A 16,856-nucleotide genomic window follows, 5' to 3' on the forward strand; every position below is an offset into this window, starting at 1 on the left:
AATTTTCAGTTCTTCAATTTCTCAGTCTTAATGTCTTTAAACTTCGCTTTGTAGTTTTATTTACCAGTTAGCTCGTGTTTTGAAATGAAGCGTCCTTGTTTCGGTTACTTCTTTAATAAGTATTGCTGTTCTCTTGTCAGTTATCGCTCCCTTCCAAATTAATTAATGCCAAACCAGTAGCAGGCAAGAAAGCCAGTAAAAAAAATGGTCTGGTCGAGCGCCAGCGACCTACAAAACTTCAAACATCATTTTGAGCGATGGTGCAACCAGAAAACCCCTTGGTGCAAAAGCCTGAAACTCTAAAACTGAATGAATTTTTAAAAGAAACAGTTTTTTTCTGTATCTTTTGTTCGCGCGACTGGAATTTTATGTTTTCGCAATTGGTTAAAATACTCAACCGGAAATACGAAAAGAGACCGGATGTTGAATTTTTCGCTTATCACAGTCGAATTCTTGCATTGACCGAGAAGGCCTGGAAAGACGCTGTACAGGGACACAAGTCAAACGGCAGATGAAAGTCGCAGGGCATCGCTATTTTTGCGATTCTCGTGAAGTTTTTAACCTAGAGACGTTAAAAATGATTTGCGACGATCTTGTAAGGATTAGCGCTTGACTGCAGAGCGCCGAGGTGGCGGGTTCGATTTCTGGGGCCAGTTCAATACTCAGGGTCTTAAAATAACTGAGAAATGAAGGCACTCCCTTTGCAGTGCAAGCGGCTAGACCTTCGCGTGGCTCGGATGACCACGTAAAATGGCGGTCCCGTTTCCAGTTGGAGACGTAAAAATAGTGTCCTAAATTAGTACTTTCGTGCAAAATACCTTGAATTGAGACTCAAATAAAGTTTTTTTTTTTTTCAGGTGATTGCTCAGTTGATTGTTGGATGGAAATGTGCGATGTGTTCGCCAGCAAAGTGATTCAGGTACATACAGCTGTACTACAGGGAATCCAAATGTGAATGTTAGGTTTCTTGTAAGTTTTCTCCTCTCTCTGCTGCTGCTGTGGTAGTATTTTTCATTTATAAGAGAATCATTGTTACCACTGAAAACAATGCAATCAGCTAAAATGAATTGGCAGTTCTCTAAGGAAAAAATTTAGAGACATTTTCAAGAGAAATGCAAGAAAAAGATCATGGTGAATGGTTGGTCGGGCTTCTGTGTAAGCCTTTGCCTTTTTTCTGTTTTCTTTGTAATCTACACCTTGCATAGTTTTGGAGAATTCCATAAACTTGACATTACGTCTCTGATGTGTTGTGTGACATCAGTTTTGCATTTTCACACACTGCTTTTATTCTGTTGCACTAGAGCCCAAATTATGACAGCAATATTTTGAAGTACACTGGATAAGTGCGTTGTGCACACATCATGGAATGTTATTAGATACTGTAGCTTCAGTTTCAGTTTCATTTCATTTATATTTGCCAGAAAAATACAGTCATTGAATACATTGCCTCAAGGCTGCTGCCTAAGAAAATTTTTTGGTCCTAAAGAAGTTAGGAGCCCGAGCAACATTTCTAGGTGCCCGTTCAAAAAAAAAAGTACATGTAACTTAATTAAACGTGCAACAACTGGTGCACTAAAGCATCACTGGAGCACTGGAGAATCAGCTAAGGAGAAATGCTTTCAATGTACATGTACATGTAGAGTTAAAAAGGGATCTAGTAGCAGCACTTTGTAAATTGAAACATTTTGGACCGTGAAGTCTTATACCAAAAAGTCTTATATTTGTTCGGGCTGGAAATAATGCAGAAAGTATTACAATTTCTAGTAATATAGGAATGAACTTGATTTGCCATTAAAAACATTTCTTTTCAAGAATACTTTGGGAAGCAGGCCAATTTCATAAAAGCGGATAAACTTTCCAATTTGAAACGAGTACATTAAATTTTGTAAATATCAGGGAACGTCAATAATATTATTGGAAAATTGTTAAGTATACATGTAGGATCAGTACTTGAGCATCAAAAGTTTAATGGCTTCTTGGAAATAGGCAACCACTACAGCAACGGCTTAAGAAGTAAATTTGCACTGTTTCAAAAGTCATCACCTTGTGCAATTTGCTAAATGTTGGCAAGCTTTTCTCTAGTTGAAATCTCAAGGACTGTACATGTATCTAAGTTCAGAGAAACAAAAAGAAAATTTTTGTCTTGTGTCGTCCATACAGACACAAAAATGTAAAACATGAAACAATACGCCGATTCAGGAAAAAACCGAAAGTTGCATGGAAGCGAGGCCTAAGGGCCCTCATACTCAAAATGGCGTCGTAACAACAAGATTCTTGTAAGCATAATAAGACAAGTACAGCAGCCATGTAACATAATCGGAGTGAAAATCGGCCTGATCTCACATATATACGAAAGAAATTTTCATCAGATCCTGAATCAAGGAGAAGATGGGAAAGAGGACTATTGTTCTCCAGAGCATTTCATACCAAACGATGACAGAATTACTCTCATCGGACATCGATTTTAATAGAAAGGTCAACTTAAAATCAGGAGGCATCTCCTACTGTTTCTGTTTGGTTTTCAGCCAAATTAAATGTTAAAGAAGAACAGGAACACAAGGAAAAGTATCGCATGAGGAAATAAAAAGGTCAGAAAAATCATCATTGAGCGATAAAGTACAAGCTCTTAATTTATAGGTCTTCCAGCAATCGAACAATTTGCCGAAGTGAAACGTTTAGAAGTAGAAATCCTTTTAAAATAACTTTCTAAAGTAAGAAAGTAGGAGTAAGTTTTCACATTTGGTCTGTAACGCTTCTCGTAAATCCCAGATGATATTCACTTAGTCTACACTGGGTTCCCAGATTATAGCGTTTTAGAAGTATTATAGAACCAAGCATTTCCCATCTGGTAGTGTGAGAGATGCCACTCAATTGAATACTGACGATGTTTTCCGTTCATAAATACACCTGGAAAAAAAATTTTTCTAATTTTTACTTTTTAGGAATGGATATAAGGTATAATATCACACTCAATTAACAGTTAGTGTACAAACATTAAATCATCGTTTGTTAGGTTGTGACATGATAGATTATAATAAGGGATTCTCCACATGTAGAATCAGAGTGAATAACAGACCTGTGCTAACAATAACCCAGGGGCGTAGCGTCCATATACGCATGTACGCCCGTGCGTACAGCTGACATCTGAGAAAAAAATTTTTCTCATTTAATTTGCTGGCCAATAATTTCATATTTTCACATTATACTGGCGTTTTTTATTAGAATTCCCATTATCCAAGCATTAATCATTCAGTGCTGGCCACTAATAATGCCAAAATGCATTTGAGTCACATGAGATCTTGAAACTGATTTGTGGTCGCATCAACCATTGTCTGTATCAATTGTCAGTTGTGTTTGTTGAGTTGACTTGAGACACTGTTTTATTTGGTAAACATGAATTTGGTTGGAGAACAGGTACTATTGTATGGAGAAGAAACAGATGTGAGTAAAACCTTTCATTTGCATTTGTATCTAGCAGATCCTTAGCAGCAATTTCAATTAGGAAATTCACATGTACGATATCAGAAGCATTGAAAGGGAACACCTTTGTTAACTCTGACAATGTCCACTTTGAGATTTTCAACAGCCTAGGGGTCTAACTTTCTTAATTTCAAAGGACGGGGATCACAAAAAGTAGACAACAAGCCCCTCCTGTTATGACCTGGTGTGTCTGCATGATGCCTTGGTTTGATAAGCTTTAAGGCCATGATTGGGTCATGTTCTACTGTTTGTCTACCTGGAATTCCCCATGTTCTTGGCTAAGAAGTGCAAGGAACGTCATTCTTGTGTTGATTTTTATTTCATTGTTCCGTGACATCTCCTCAAATCACACGCGGCTGGTGTTGGGTTTTCCTACTGGGTTAACAATCATACGTCCTTTATATTTTACACAATATTTTTTGTAGGAGGCCCAAAAAAACAACGTCGTTATGAAAAGGTTTAGATAGTTCATGATCAAGATCATGTACAACATTTCCGCAATGGCATACGTACAGAGAGATTTTTTTTAGTTACTTCGCCCCATTCCTTTAAATAAGGTGATCTAAGGTATCGGTATGAAGCTTGTCCTGTTGAGTGGTATCCAGCTGGCCTTTTTTTAATTTCCTGGAGTTGGGCTAATTTCGCCTTGGTGAAGCCTTTGCCTGGGTCAGGATCATAAACTTGTCTCTATTTTCAGGTATAACATAATATTAAGGTTCTTGACTCTGTGGGCCAGGAAACAAATGAATTTATTGTATATTTCGGTCGGTTTATGAAGTTATAAAATCATTTCACCTTAAACTTTACTTTCGTAAAGGACTTTCTTGTTACCGCCTTGGTTTATTCTTCTACATTTTTACCAGAATTTTACTGTTTTACTGTACACCTGTAAATTTTTAAGCTCCCGTTCTTTCGTCGGGTGTCAATTTGACAACTTCAATATTCACTTACTCAATCTTGAAACTTTTTCGACAACCCATCTGTTTTTACCACCAGGCATCGCAAAGGCTGAAGGGCCCTTAGGCCTCGCTTCCATGCAACTTCCGGTTTTTCCCTGAATCGGCGTATTTAGAAAGTTTTGTGTGGTAGTTGTATAGTGATAGTGATAAAATGTATGAAAAAGTGTGTTACATGTGCAAACTTGTTGTTTCGCTAATGTAAACCTACATTGTATTATTTTTTCACCATTCTAATGCTGTAGCTTGCATGGGTCCAGGGTCCTGTTTGCACTTGCCTTTTTGGGGATTTACAACCCTTATATTATTGTTGCCTTCATCAACATTCATGATGCTTTCAAACATAATTACGGAGGTCATAGTTGTGTACAATAAAGCATTAAGAAGAAGAAGAAAAAGTAGAAATTAAAGATGCTTCTTTTCTTGAGCTTCATTACCATTCTCATGCTCTGATCTGAACAGCGATAAATTAAAGCACAAGAGAAGAATGGGTCGCTCCAACAACTTTACAAGAGACCAATTTACTAGTTAGCTCTTTCAATGGAATTTTTATTGAAAAACCAAGCTATGTACAGTGTATGAAGTTCAAAGCACGTAGAGAATCAGTATCATTGATTTGCCAATGAGTTTACATGTATCTCTTTGTCTTATGAATGTTTCGTTGACTGACAAATGATGTTTAATACCGGATTGCGAGAAGACCTCATGCTAGCTTAAGTTAATGTGATACATGTAAGTTGTGTGTACTGTCAACATTTTATTATTTGCATTTGACAAAGGAATAATGTTGAGAACAAAGATTTTACATTGTACAGCAGTTCCCAATAACCGGCCCCCTAGAAACGTTTTTTCTGTTGGTTGAAACTTGAGTCTTCATGGATGTCAATCAACTGTTTCCATTGTTTTTTGCCATTATCTGCTAGAGAAAGTTCTCTCAGTGTTTCACTCGAAGAGCAAAGACTTGCATTTGTTGTAAGATATCTAAAGCTCTTGATTCTCTTTGATAGCATGACGAATGATAAGAAGTTCTAAAACTTGACAAATCCACATTCCATCAATATTCACTTTATGATAAAAAGGTCTCATTTCAAAAGACAATTATTTATTTTCTCTGCTGATACATATTTTTCGTTTCTTTATTCCTTGGCAGATTTCTCATGTGTTGTGTTTTTGCACAATCAAAAATTAATCTTAGCTACCTGAAAACCTTTGTATAGTAAAAAAAGAGTGTTTCAGCTATTTCATTCAGCCATTGTCCATTTGGCTTCAACATTATAATCCCCCATCTCGGCGAAATTGGAAATCCCTTCATTATTCAAAAATGTTCTTGCCCAACCTTGTTCCCAGGGTTCTCTCCCACCCGTCCCGGCGAAGCAAGAGAGAAAGAGACACCCTGGTTACCTCTGGTCACATGTCTCCAGAACAAAATTAATTCTGAGGGAGGAGTCCTTTGTCTTTCAATTTTGTGTCTTGTTCACACAATGATCGCAAGGGTCCACAAGGGCAAGATGGTCCATTAGTATGAATTTTTTTTAAAAAAACATATGCAGCCCTCTTTGATTTCTTAAAATCCTCTAAAGCTAAGCATACCTAACCCTCAAGAAAAATAAAGATACATGTACTGTAGGAACAATAAACTGTTGGCAGTGGTGCAAGCCATAATTTTAACAAAGATGCTTACGGATTTACGGCCATTTGGTGGGGTTTACACGACGATGAAAAAAGCTGAAAGACACAGAGCTGTAGATAAAAATATACTCTCAATTGATGCATTTTGATCAACATGAATATCACTGCGCAAATTATTTTTGACTGCACAAGTGGTGAATCTGCAATTTCCTCTGCATGTTGATTGACGTGCATGGAACTCAAGTTTCAAGTGATAGAGAAAAACATTTTGAGGGCGTGTGTTATTGGGAAGCGCGAGTGTAGTGTACTACAGGTTTGCGTTATGTTTGTTTTGAGGCCAAAAAATGGACGAAGCTTGGACAGATGTGACAGTGAGTGAATACTTTGATCATAATTATTTTTCTTTCATTTGCTATTGATTATACATGCAGTAAAACACCCGCCAATAATAACCTACCAGTACTATTTTTTTGAATTCTGGCAAAAAAAAAACCATTGTACAACACTGGAGGTTCTTGTATGTTGGGATACTTATTCACTGTAATTTACCTGTAGGCTAAATAGGTTTTTAATTAGGCTCTTAATTTTTATGAAGGAGATAATAGATTGTTGACTACCTGGATAAACTTGAGTTTGGTCTTAAAAATACAATATTTATTCACAATTGTATATATTATAATGACTCTACAGTTGTACAGGTAACAAAGCTGATTACCAAACATAATATACAGTTTAATGGTACAGTACAGTGTATGTTCTTGTTATACTAAATTTTACAATCTCAATGTTGCACTCCTTGGTTAAAGTTAAGGTATGATAAACAAAACCCACACATGAGAACCTGCTTGATCTTGCTAATTGGCTAAACAGGTTCCTGTATTTTGCGTATTAAAGTGGCAAATTTCTGCCAGGAGGTTCTTAATCCCGCACAGGTTCTTATTCGCAGGTGTTAAATTGCTGTATATGCGCAGAATTGCTCTAAACATGATTATAATTGTCTATGTTGTAATTGTACAGTTTCAGTTTAAACATTTTGTACAAATTACCTCCTGAATCTACGCCAGTACCGGTCAGCGGTACTGTAGATAAGGACACGCGCCCTAGACGCTCTCGTGTCTCGCTCTTGAGTTTGTTCTGTATTTCGCTGTTGTGCCTACAGTAGCATTAAAGTAGCAGTTGCTTTACCTGAACCGTGCCATCGATCGACCGACTCTCTCTTTACTGGCGTGGTGGCAGCGCTTCCGGATCTACGCCAAGAAACCGAAAAGAAAACAAAGCCAGAGCTACCCGTACAAACGTCGGTAAGTCGATACTTCGAACACCTTCGTCGCCCAAGCACGATTTATTCGTAAACTTGCAACCAAACCACAACTATGGCGAGTACCCTCCGAGCCCCAAAACAGTGGAGCCTGTCAAAGAACGAGTCCATCAACAGCTTCGAGAACTGGAGACAAAATCTGTTGTACACTTTATCCCTCGACAGCAATTTCGCTCCTTTCCTCGCAGAAGACGCTACGTGGGGGAAAAAGACTAAGTCCCAGCCCCTACGCGGCCTCACAGATGACGGGGAAACCATCCCGATCTCCAGACGCAAAACGGCCCGTCAGAAGGTCAATTTTCTCGAACTAATGCTCGGACAAATAGCCAACTATTGCCCAGTGATATCCAGGACCTCTCTCGTGAAGAACTCGACTTCGATTCACTCTGTTTGGAACATGATTCGTGCACATTTTGGCTTCCAAGTCACAGGCGCCCACTTTCTAGATTTCGCTGGCTTACATTTGGAAGCAGATGAACGCCCAGAGGATCTCTTTCAGAGACTGATGGCCTTCGTGGAGGACACTCTACTCCGTGCAAATAGCCTGTCACACCATGGTGAGGTTACCACAGAAGATGAGGAACTCACCCCCACCCTGGAGAATTTCATCGTTCTCACCTGGCTTAAACTGATCCACCCCGAGCTACCTAAGTTAGTGAAACAGCGGTATGGAACTGAGCTACGATCACGGACTCTGGCCTCCATAAAGCCAGAGATATCTCAGGCCCTTACTTCCCTGCTCGACGAAATACGCACCGCTGATGATGCCAAGATCATGCGCACCGCTGTCACTAACTACCGCAGACCTCTCGGCGTCAAAACCCCGTATAAGGCGACTACACGACCCAGCCGCCCCACTAAGTCCTGTCCCCTTTGCAAACAGGCAGGTCGCCCCGACAACCATTTCTTGAGCGAATGCAATTTCCTTCCAGACCAAGACCGCAAATACATCGCGAAGGCCAGACAGATCGCCGACATCTTTGATGCTCCCCATGAACCTGAGACCACACCCGACATGACCGACCCAGAAAGCGACACCGACGACGCTAGGCCTGGCCCAGGCCCTAAGGTCTTCCGCATACAGACCCGCCAGTCACCGTACCTAGACATGTTCTACTCCCACTACCCCGTACGAATCACCATCGATAGTGGGGCTACTGGAAACATGATCCGCCACACTGTCGTCCAACGTCTTGGCTGCCACATGACATCTAGCTCCCAGTCCGTCCACCAAGCAGACGGCTCATCCCCCCTTCAGGTCGTCGGTGAGACACGCTTCTTATTAAGCCGCGAAGGCCGAGATTTCACCTTCGAAGGACTCGTCGTTGAGAACCTCGACGTGGACATACTGGCAGGCACCCCCTTTATGGAAACCAACGATATTGCAGTACGCCCAGCTAAGCGCCAAGTGATCCTCCACAACGGTTCCATCGTCAGTTACGGGTCCCCACACCCGGCTACAGTAAACCCCGCCGCACGTCGTGCAATAGTACTCCGCTCTCCCCCCACGTCAATGACCGTCTGGCCCGGAGAGTTTGTTGAAGTCGACCTACCACACGACGTCCCCACTGACTCCGAATACGCCTTAGAGCCTCGAACAGATGCCCCCAGCGTTAGGCAGTTGTCAGCTTCCCAACTGTGGCCCACCCCACGCATAGTCTCTAGCGTGGCAGGAAAGATACGAATTCCCAATCTCTCATCCGAGCCGCACTTCCTCAAGCGAAATGAGCACTTCTGCCAGGTACGCGCCACCTTCACACCAGAACCCCTCGGCGACAACTCACCCCCAACAGCCAAGCCACCTCCCAAACCATCAGTACCTATCCCAGGTACAAAACACTCGTCAACCGTACGCCTTGACCCAGACAACTTACTTCCCCGGGATATAAGAGCAAAGTTCACTTCGCTGTTGGACGAGTATGACCACGTGTTCGACCCAAACATCAAGGGCTACAATGGTGCGGAAGGTCCGTTCGAAGCAAGAGTCAACATGGGACCTGTGGAACCCCCCCAGCGGAAAGGCCGTCTACCACAGTATGCCCGTCACCAGCTAGTGGAGCTCCAGCAGAAATTTGACGAACTTGAAGCTTTGGGTGTCTTCAGTCGCCCCGAAGACATAAACGTCACGGTCGACTACCTGAACCCTTCATTTCTCGTCAAGAAACCCAATGGTGGCTCCCGCCTAGTTACTGCATTCGCTGATGTCGGCCGCTATAGTAAGCCACAACCTTCACTCATGCCAGATGTGGACTCCACGTTACGCCATATCGCCCAGTGGAAACACATCATCGCATCGGACTTGACCAGCGCTTTTTACCAAATCCCCCTCTCGCGTGCCTCCATGAAGTACTGTGGGGTAGCTACCCCATTCCGGGGAGTGCGCGTATACACACGGTCGGCCATGGGCATACCCGGCTCTGAAACGGCACTGGAAGAACTTATGTGTCGCGTCCTTGGTCACCTTTTAGAAGAAGGCGTCGTCGCCAAAATCGCAGACGATCTATACTGTGGGGGAAACACGCCACAAGAACTCCTACGAAACTGGAGGAAGGTTCTAGCAGCCCTCCACAAGTGTGACCTCCGCCTCTCCGCATCGAAGACGATCATCAATCCTCGGTCCACAACAATACTGGGATGGATTTGGAACGCTGGCACTTTAAGAGCAAGCCCTCACCGCATCGCCACCCTCGCCTCGTGTCCTGAACCCGAAACCGTTGGCCGCATGCGATCATTCATAGGAGCATACAAGGTGCTCTCCCGCGTAATTCCCGGGTGCTCGTCACTCCTTGCACAACTTGATGACACCGTAGCTGGCCGCGAATCTAAAGAACACATACAATGGTCAGACGACCTCCGAACTTGGTTCCTCCATGCCCAGAAAGCCCTCTCCACTGCTCGCACCATCTCGCTACCCAAACCAAGTGACCAGTTGTGGATTGTGACCGACGGGGCGGTCCGTAAGCCTGGAATAGGAGCCACGCTTTACGTCACCCGTGACAACAAACTTCATTTGGCAGGGTTCTTTAGCACAAAGCTACGTGGCTCACAACCGACATGGTTACCGTGTGAGGTGGAGGCCCTAGCTATTGCCGTTGCCACCAAACACTTCAGCCCGTACCTAATCCAATCCCTTCACAAGGCCTGCATCCTAACCGACAGCAAACCGTGCGTACAGGCATTTGAAAAACTCTGTCGCGGGGAGTTTTCCGCTAGCCCTCGCGTCTCCACCTTTCTATCAACTGTGAGCCGGTATCAAGCGTCCGTCAGACATGTATCCGGATCTGCGATCCTACCCTCTGATTTCGCCAGCCGCAACGCACCCCCTTGCGAAGACGAAGCCTGCCAGATCTGCGCCTTCACAAAACTCACCCAAGACTCCGTTGTCAGAAACACATCGGTACAGGATATACTGCGTGGTGATGAGCGCCTACCCTTCACCAGCCGCACTGCCTGGTTAGCCATTCAGGCCGAATGTGCCGATCTGCGGCGTACTCGCGCCCACTTACAACAAGGGACACGCCCTTCGAAGAAACTTACCAACATAAAAGATGTTAAAAGATACCTGAACGTCGCTACCATTGCAAACGATGGCTTGCTCGTTGTCCGGCGTGATGAACCCCTTGTACCTAGCCGCGAGTGCATCATTGTCCCTCGACAAGTGCTTGATGGACTGCTGACAGCCCTACACATACAGCTCACCCATCCGTCGAGCCATCAACTCCAGGCTGTAACCAACCGGTACCTATATGCCTTAGACATACACAAGGCCATCGACCGCGTGACCCAAGCTTGCCACATCTGTGCCTCTCTACGCCAAACTCCGAAAATGCGCGTGGAGCAGTCGTCCTGCCCCCCTCCCGACGCAGTTGGCGTATCATTTGCCGCAGATGTCATCAAACGCTCAAGACAACTTGTGCTTGTACTACGTGAGTGCGTGACATCGCTTACAGCCACAACCCTGCTGGAAGACGAGCGTCACAACACTCTGCGCGACGCTCTTATCCGTCTTTGTGTCCAACTACGTCCACTAGATGGACCAACAGCCGTCATACGTACCGACCCAGCCCCAGGATTCAAAGCACTCAGGGATGATCAACTACTGAAACACCACAGGATCACCCTTGAGATCGGCGACGCCAAAAACAGAAACAAGAACCCTATTGCAGAGCGGGCAGTACAGGAGGTCGAAAGCGAACTACTCCGCCATGATCCACTAGGCGGTCCAGTAAACCACGTGCAACTCGCCGTGGTCACAGCCAATCTAAACGCGCGCCTTCGCTCACGTGGTCTTTCCGCAAGAGAGATGTGGACCCAACGTGATCAGTTCACAAACCAGCAGATCCCCCTACAAGACCAGGACATCATCCTACGACAACATACACAACGGTTGTCTAACCACCCCCACAGTGAGAAGTCAAAGACACCTATCCCAAAGAGCACCCCCACTGACCGCGTTGCTGTAGGTGATTTAGTCTACCTCTATGCCGATCGGAACAAGACCAGAGCCCGCGATCGCTACCTTGTCGTAGAAATAACCGGCTCGTTCTGCAACGTCAAGAAATTTGTTGGCTCCCAACTCCGCAGCACGTCTTACCGAGTGAAGATGTCTGAGTGCTATCGAGTCCCATCCGAAGTCGTGAACCACAGACCACCTGCTCCCAATAAGGATGCAGACTCATCATCTGACGAAACTCCACCAACACAGCCAGAACCACCACCTCCGCCAATCATTCCGTGCGCGATCTCGACACCTTCTACCCAGGAATTCCCTCACCTTGATGACTTCCCTACCAGCCACGATGAGTCTCACGATACCGTGACCGTGACCCACCCTGATGAAACCAGAGACCCCTATGCTAGCGACAGCGAATCAGACGCCACCCCCCCTCCTCGCCGATCCACACGTGAGCGACGCCGACCCGCACGTTTTGAGGACTTTGATATGGATTAATTAGCCAGTGGTCCTCGTGACCCACACTAGAAACTGTTCAAGTTTTATTGTTATTCATGTTAGCCGTTTACATGTACCTAAATTTTTCTATAACCATTGAGCTCATACCATATTTGTAAGAGTAAAGAAAGGAAAAAGAGGCCACGCCAGTACCGGTCAGCGGTACTGTAGATAAGGACACGCGCCCTAGACGCTCTCGTGTCTCGCTCTTGAGTTTGTTCTGTATTTCGCTGTTGTGCCTACAGTAGCATTAAAGTAGCAGTTGCTTTACCTGAACCGTGCCATCGATCGACCGACTCTCTCTTTACTGGCGCTACATGTCGTATACTCATGTAAGGTCATGCAAAAAATAATGTAACCTGTGAAACTCGATCAACATTTCGACCATGCCTTTACTAGTATTTTTCTACCCAAGACTTTTGCAATCTCTTGAAGAAAACCCAGTTACCCTTCAGTACTAAAGCACTTATTCATGTAAACAAAATTTATTTAATCCTTAAATGAAGCCTGAGTTGACACAGTTTATGGGTCTAGTTTTGAAGGGTTTGAACTTTTGCTGGGCAACTAGGTTTTGATTGGGCTAAGTGCAGCATGGAATGTTTCTAAAATTTGCACTCCAGACATAATGAATACGTTATAAACTGATTAGACTCGATGACAATTTGGAAAACCTGTCGTTTCTTCTTCTGTCATCTGAGATCAGGCTCAATTAATACTTTGTTTGTTTTGCTTGGTAAATTTTGCACGAGTATACATGTAATGCCTTTCAAATAATTATACCTGACAAGTTTCCTGTAAGCAAATGAGCACAGTAACATGTCTTTGCGAATAAAAATGCTGATAATTCATCTGGAGAATCCTTTTTCCAAAAAACTGATTATTTTAGAGGTATCTGTTGAGTTGAGCTGGAATTTAAAACAGAATCTTGTCAATTGTTTTTCATTTTTTTCATCTTTGCTGTTCCTTTGACCATTGATTTGAAATTACATGCACTTTTAGTATACATGTACTAGCACCTTGTTTTTATATCACAGTTTCTGTTTATCTTAAACATTTTTGGTAAGCATCCATACAGGGTGTATATGCTGCACCAAGGAAATCTTGTGTACTGCGGTGGAATCCCACCTTATACGGCCACCTTGGTAATACGGTCGACTCATTAAATACAGCCACTTTTTGGGGGGCCGGCAAAAAGGCCATACATTTTCTTATAAAAAAAACCGTCATTAATGCGGTCACCTGTTAATGCAGCTAACAGCCAGGGCCGGGTTGTTCAAAGCTGGGTTAAGATAACCCAGGGTTAGTGCGAAATTTAAACTCAGATATGAGAGCTTAAAAAGCAAATTCAGTTTAATTCTCTTTGCCTACAAGACAGTGATGATTGGATACTCTAAAAAGAATAGAGAAAATTATCTGAGAGAGTGCTTTTGATAAAAAGATAAAGAATCCTGGCTTAGCACTAACCAGCGTTGGAACAACTGGGCCCGGGTCTTTAAAATCGCAAACAGTAGAATCTGTTATAATTTCATCCCATTTATACAGTCACTCATAGAAATTTAGAAATTCAAAATTCCTGTGACATGTCAATTTTATTGACCTACATGTAGTTTAATAAGCGGAGCCTGTTCTTGTTTTGTTTTTAGACTAAAATCCATTTGGGACGGTTTAATTATATATGGCTGATTTTTAAAAGTGTTCTATGTTCTGAAGGAAAGTTCCAAGCACTTTTTACAGTAGTTACTACATCCCGGCTGTTCATTAAAGAGAACAGTTGTCACTCAAGAAGTGTGAATGCACTGTATGGTGTATTTGTCACAATGGCCTCAAGTCATGAAATTTGACCCTGCCGTGGTGATATGGCCACCCCGTTATTATAATACGGCCACATTTTTTTGACCCATTGGTGACTGTATCAATGGGTTTCTCTGTATGTAAATAGCACAAAGATTTGTAAAAAAACATGTAATGCTCACATTGATATAGTCAATGAATCAGTGTTTAAGCTTTAACATTAGTACAGGTGTAAACACAACTTTTTTGTCCAAAAAATTAATAAGCAAATCTTTTTCCATTTCATTTCACTTATCAAGATGAATAAATTACTGTAGTTGTGCTCCACACTGTTTTCCTTACATTTCGATTCTTTCATGGTACTGGTGAGGAAAATTTATTTGACAATAAAGACCTTTTTTTCTAAATAGTAATCATGTTTTGTTATTCTTAGAACCTTTATGTGTAATTGACCTGAGTCAGCATCAAATTTCTTGTAATATTAATTATTTTATAACACAGATTACTTTTTTAATTATTATCTGCCATTCAGCAGCTGTAACCCACCAATGTTTTTGTTTTTATAACATAAAAAGGTAAAGTGCTTGCCCTGATTTGTTTAGTTTTGATTATTTTCTCATGAGTACAGTGCAAGCTGGAGAAAGCTGGTGGGTGCTTAATACATATACAAAATTAATGATATGCCCTCTTTCTGAGGGTTGGTTTATAATGCCATGGTTTTTCATTGTAAGGTTTTAAAAAATGCACAGTTAGAAAGCAGAGACGGAAAGAAAAAGTTAAAAGTTTCTTGTTTTCTTGATGTGCAAGGCAAGAAAATTTGAGTAACTACAAAATAAAAAATATATTATTAATTTTTGCCTTGAAGGACTTAATCATTTTCTTTGTTTTCTTCACAGCAGAGAGCATGTCCAGTTGTGAAACACAAGTAAGATATCTGTTACAAAGTTTTTAAAGGATTTAAGGTACCTGATACAGTGATTTGAGCTTTACAGTCAAAGAATGTCTTGAAATGAGAATTGGTTATTAGAAATCTACATGTGTAATAAAATGTAAGAGTAAGAGTATTTATGTTGACTTGAAATACTGGACCAAAAATTAAAACAGGTAAACAAAATATTCAATAAAATATTGCTGATAGAGAGGAGGCTGGTCGTTCTGTAGAAACAGTGTATTATGTACAATGTACCACTACAGCTTACAGTGTAATCATGAGTTAACATACATGTGTACACCTGAACAGGTTGTATTATTGTAGTACATACCGTAGTGTAAATTAAACATAAAAGTTGCTGCTGCAACATTGTAGTAATGAATATTTCTGTGCAAATGCTGAAAGAAACCTTGCCTAATGTTCTCAGCGTTTTTTCTATTGTTTATTTATAAATACCCTAATTGATATAGTGGAATGTTTGTCTGTTCAAAAATTAGCCTTGGGTGCATGTTTGACCCATAATGGCTTGGAAAAATGCAACCAAATTTAAAGAAAGGTAATGGCTCCACTTCATGTACATGTATGTAACAACAAAGGAATATTAACAGTATTAGAGTATTTTTATTCTTCTACAGTTTTTGTAAATGTTGGGGGCAGGGGGTAAAGGTTAGTGTTTCAGTCAGCCATGTTGATTTTTTTCCTTCATGTGCTGTGGGAAGGGTAAGCTGATCCTTTGACAAAGGACAACAACATCAACAACTACTAAACTTTATTAGGGATGGAGCATTTGAATTTTAAGTGATGGAGAGGGGCCATTTTTAGCCTGCGTAGCTGGCAGGATGTTAAGTGTGCACAAAGGTTTGGTAGAGGAGCTGTAAAGTCATGTGGAGAATAAGGAGGAGACGCTCACTTCTAGATCTTGTGGCTAATTGCCACAAAAAACCTCCAAGCACAAAAACGATCCTGCCAGTTATGCAGGCTCGGAGATTTTCAGTCAGCAGAACTCTTTTTCACCACCCACAACATGCCTGTGAATGACTTTTATTTTTCAGGTGAAATCCCATGAACTACTGTATTTTTTTTTAAATACAGTTGCATACACATCATTCGTCATTTCACCAGAAAACTAAAAATGTTTAAAATAACAGCTTACATACAACTGTACTATGAAATACTTTTTTTTATGTGGCAATGCTTGAACTTGTGAATTTTCTCTCTCTTTTTTTTTGGATAATTTACAGAGAGTGCTGTTTCAATATTATTTTTTAGTGTCTCGTATAGGGTGGCTACCCATGTGTCATGGGGAGTGCTATGGAAAGGTGACTAAGACCCTTTTAGAATCTTAGTGTCTTGGGGCATGCCCCCTCCCTCCACCCCACCCAGAAAAAAAGAATGAAATCTACAATCCGTGACATTAGAACTTGGGTCAATTGAAGGAATAACGTTCACATGTTGTGCTCGACCTCCTTTTCTCTGTTCCTTTCAATGTTGGCCTTGAACTTGGACAATTCCACCGAAAAACGATTACAAAACAACACTGGAAGAGAGAAAGGCAGGTACTAGAGCAGAGTGACCCAAGTTGAGTGCCCTTGATTGTCGATCCTCTTTCTGAAGTACACTTTCCAACACAGACAAACTTTTAAGTAGGGATTAGAGGCCCTGTGGGTTGGTCATCGCAGCTAAGACATGTTAACATTTGTTATACATTTCTCCCTCTTAATACATTTTATCATCAAATATAGACAATATGGGCAAAGGGGGAAAGTTTTAAAAGACAAAGGTCTTTTTCTTGTGGTCCAG

At 41.9% G+C, this 16,856-nt stretch overlaps 1 protein-coding gene and 1 long non-coding RNA gene across 5 annotated transcripts in view; both read left to right on the forward strand.

Moving 5' to 3' along the window:
* The window catches only part of LOC140946088 (uncharacterized), a 70,242-nt gene that overhangs the window by 27,444 nt on the left and 25,942 nt on the right, over positions 1-16,856 (forward strand). The gene's annotated exons all lie outside the window — the stretch shown is intronic.
* On the forward strand, positions 7,136-12,334 carry LOC140948845 (uncharacterized). The gene has a single exon (XM_073398119.1). It carries the CDS (start codon positions 7,439-7,441, stop codon positions 12,332-12,334), a length of 4,896 nt encoding a protein of 1,631 aa, XP_073254220.1. The 5' UTR covers positions 7,136-7,438.

This window comes from Porites lutea, chromosome 1, assembly GCF_958299795.1.
Source record: "Porites lutea chromosome 1, jaPorLute2.1, whole genome shotgun sequence".
Classification (NCBI taxonomy): domain Eukaryota; kingdom Metazoa; phylum Cnidaria; class Anthozoa; order Scleractinia; family Poritidae; genus Porites; species Porites lutea.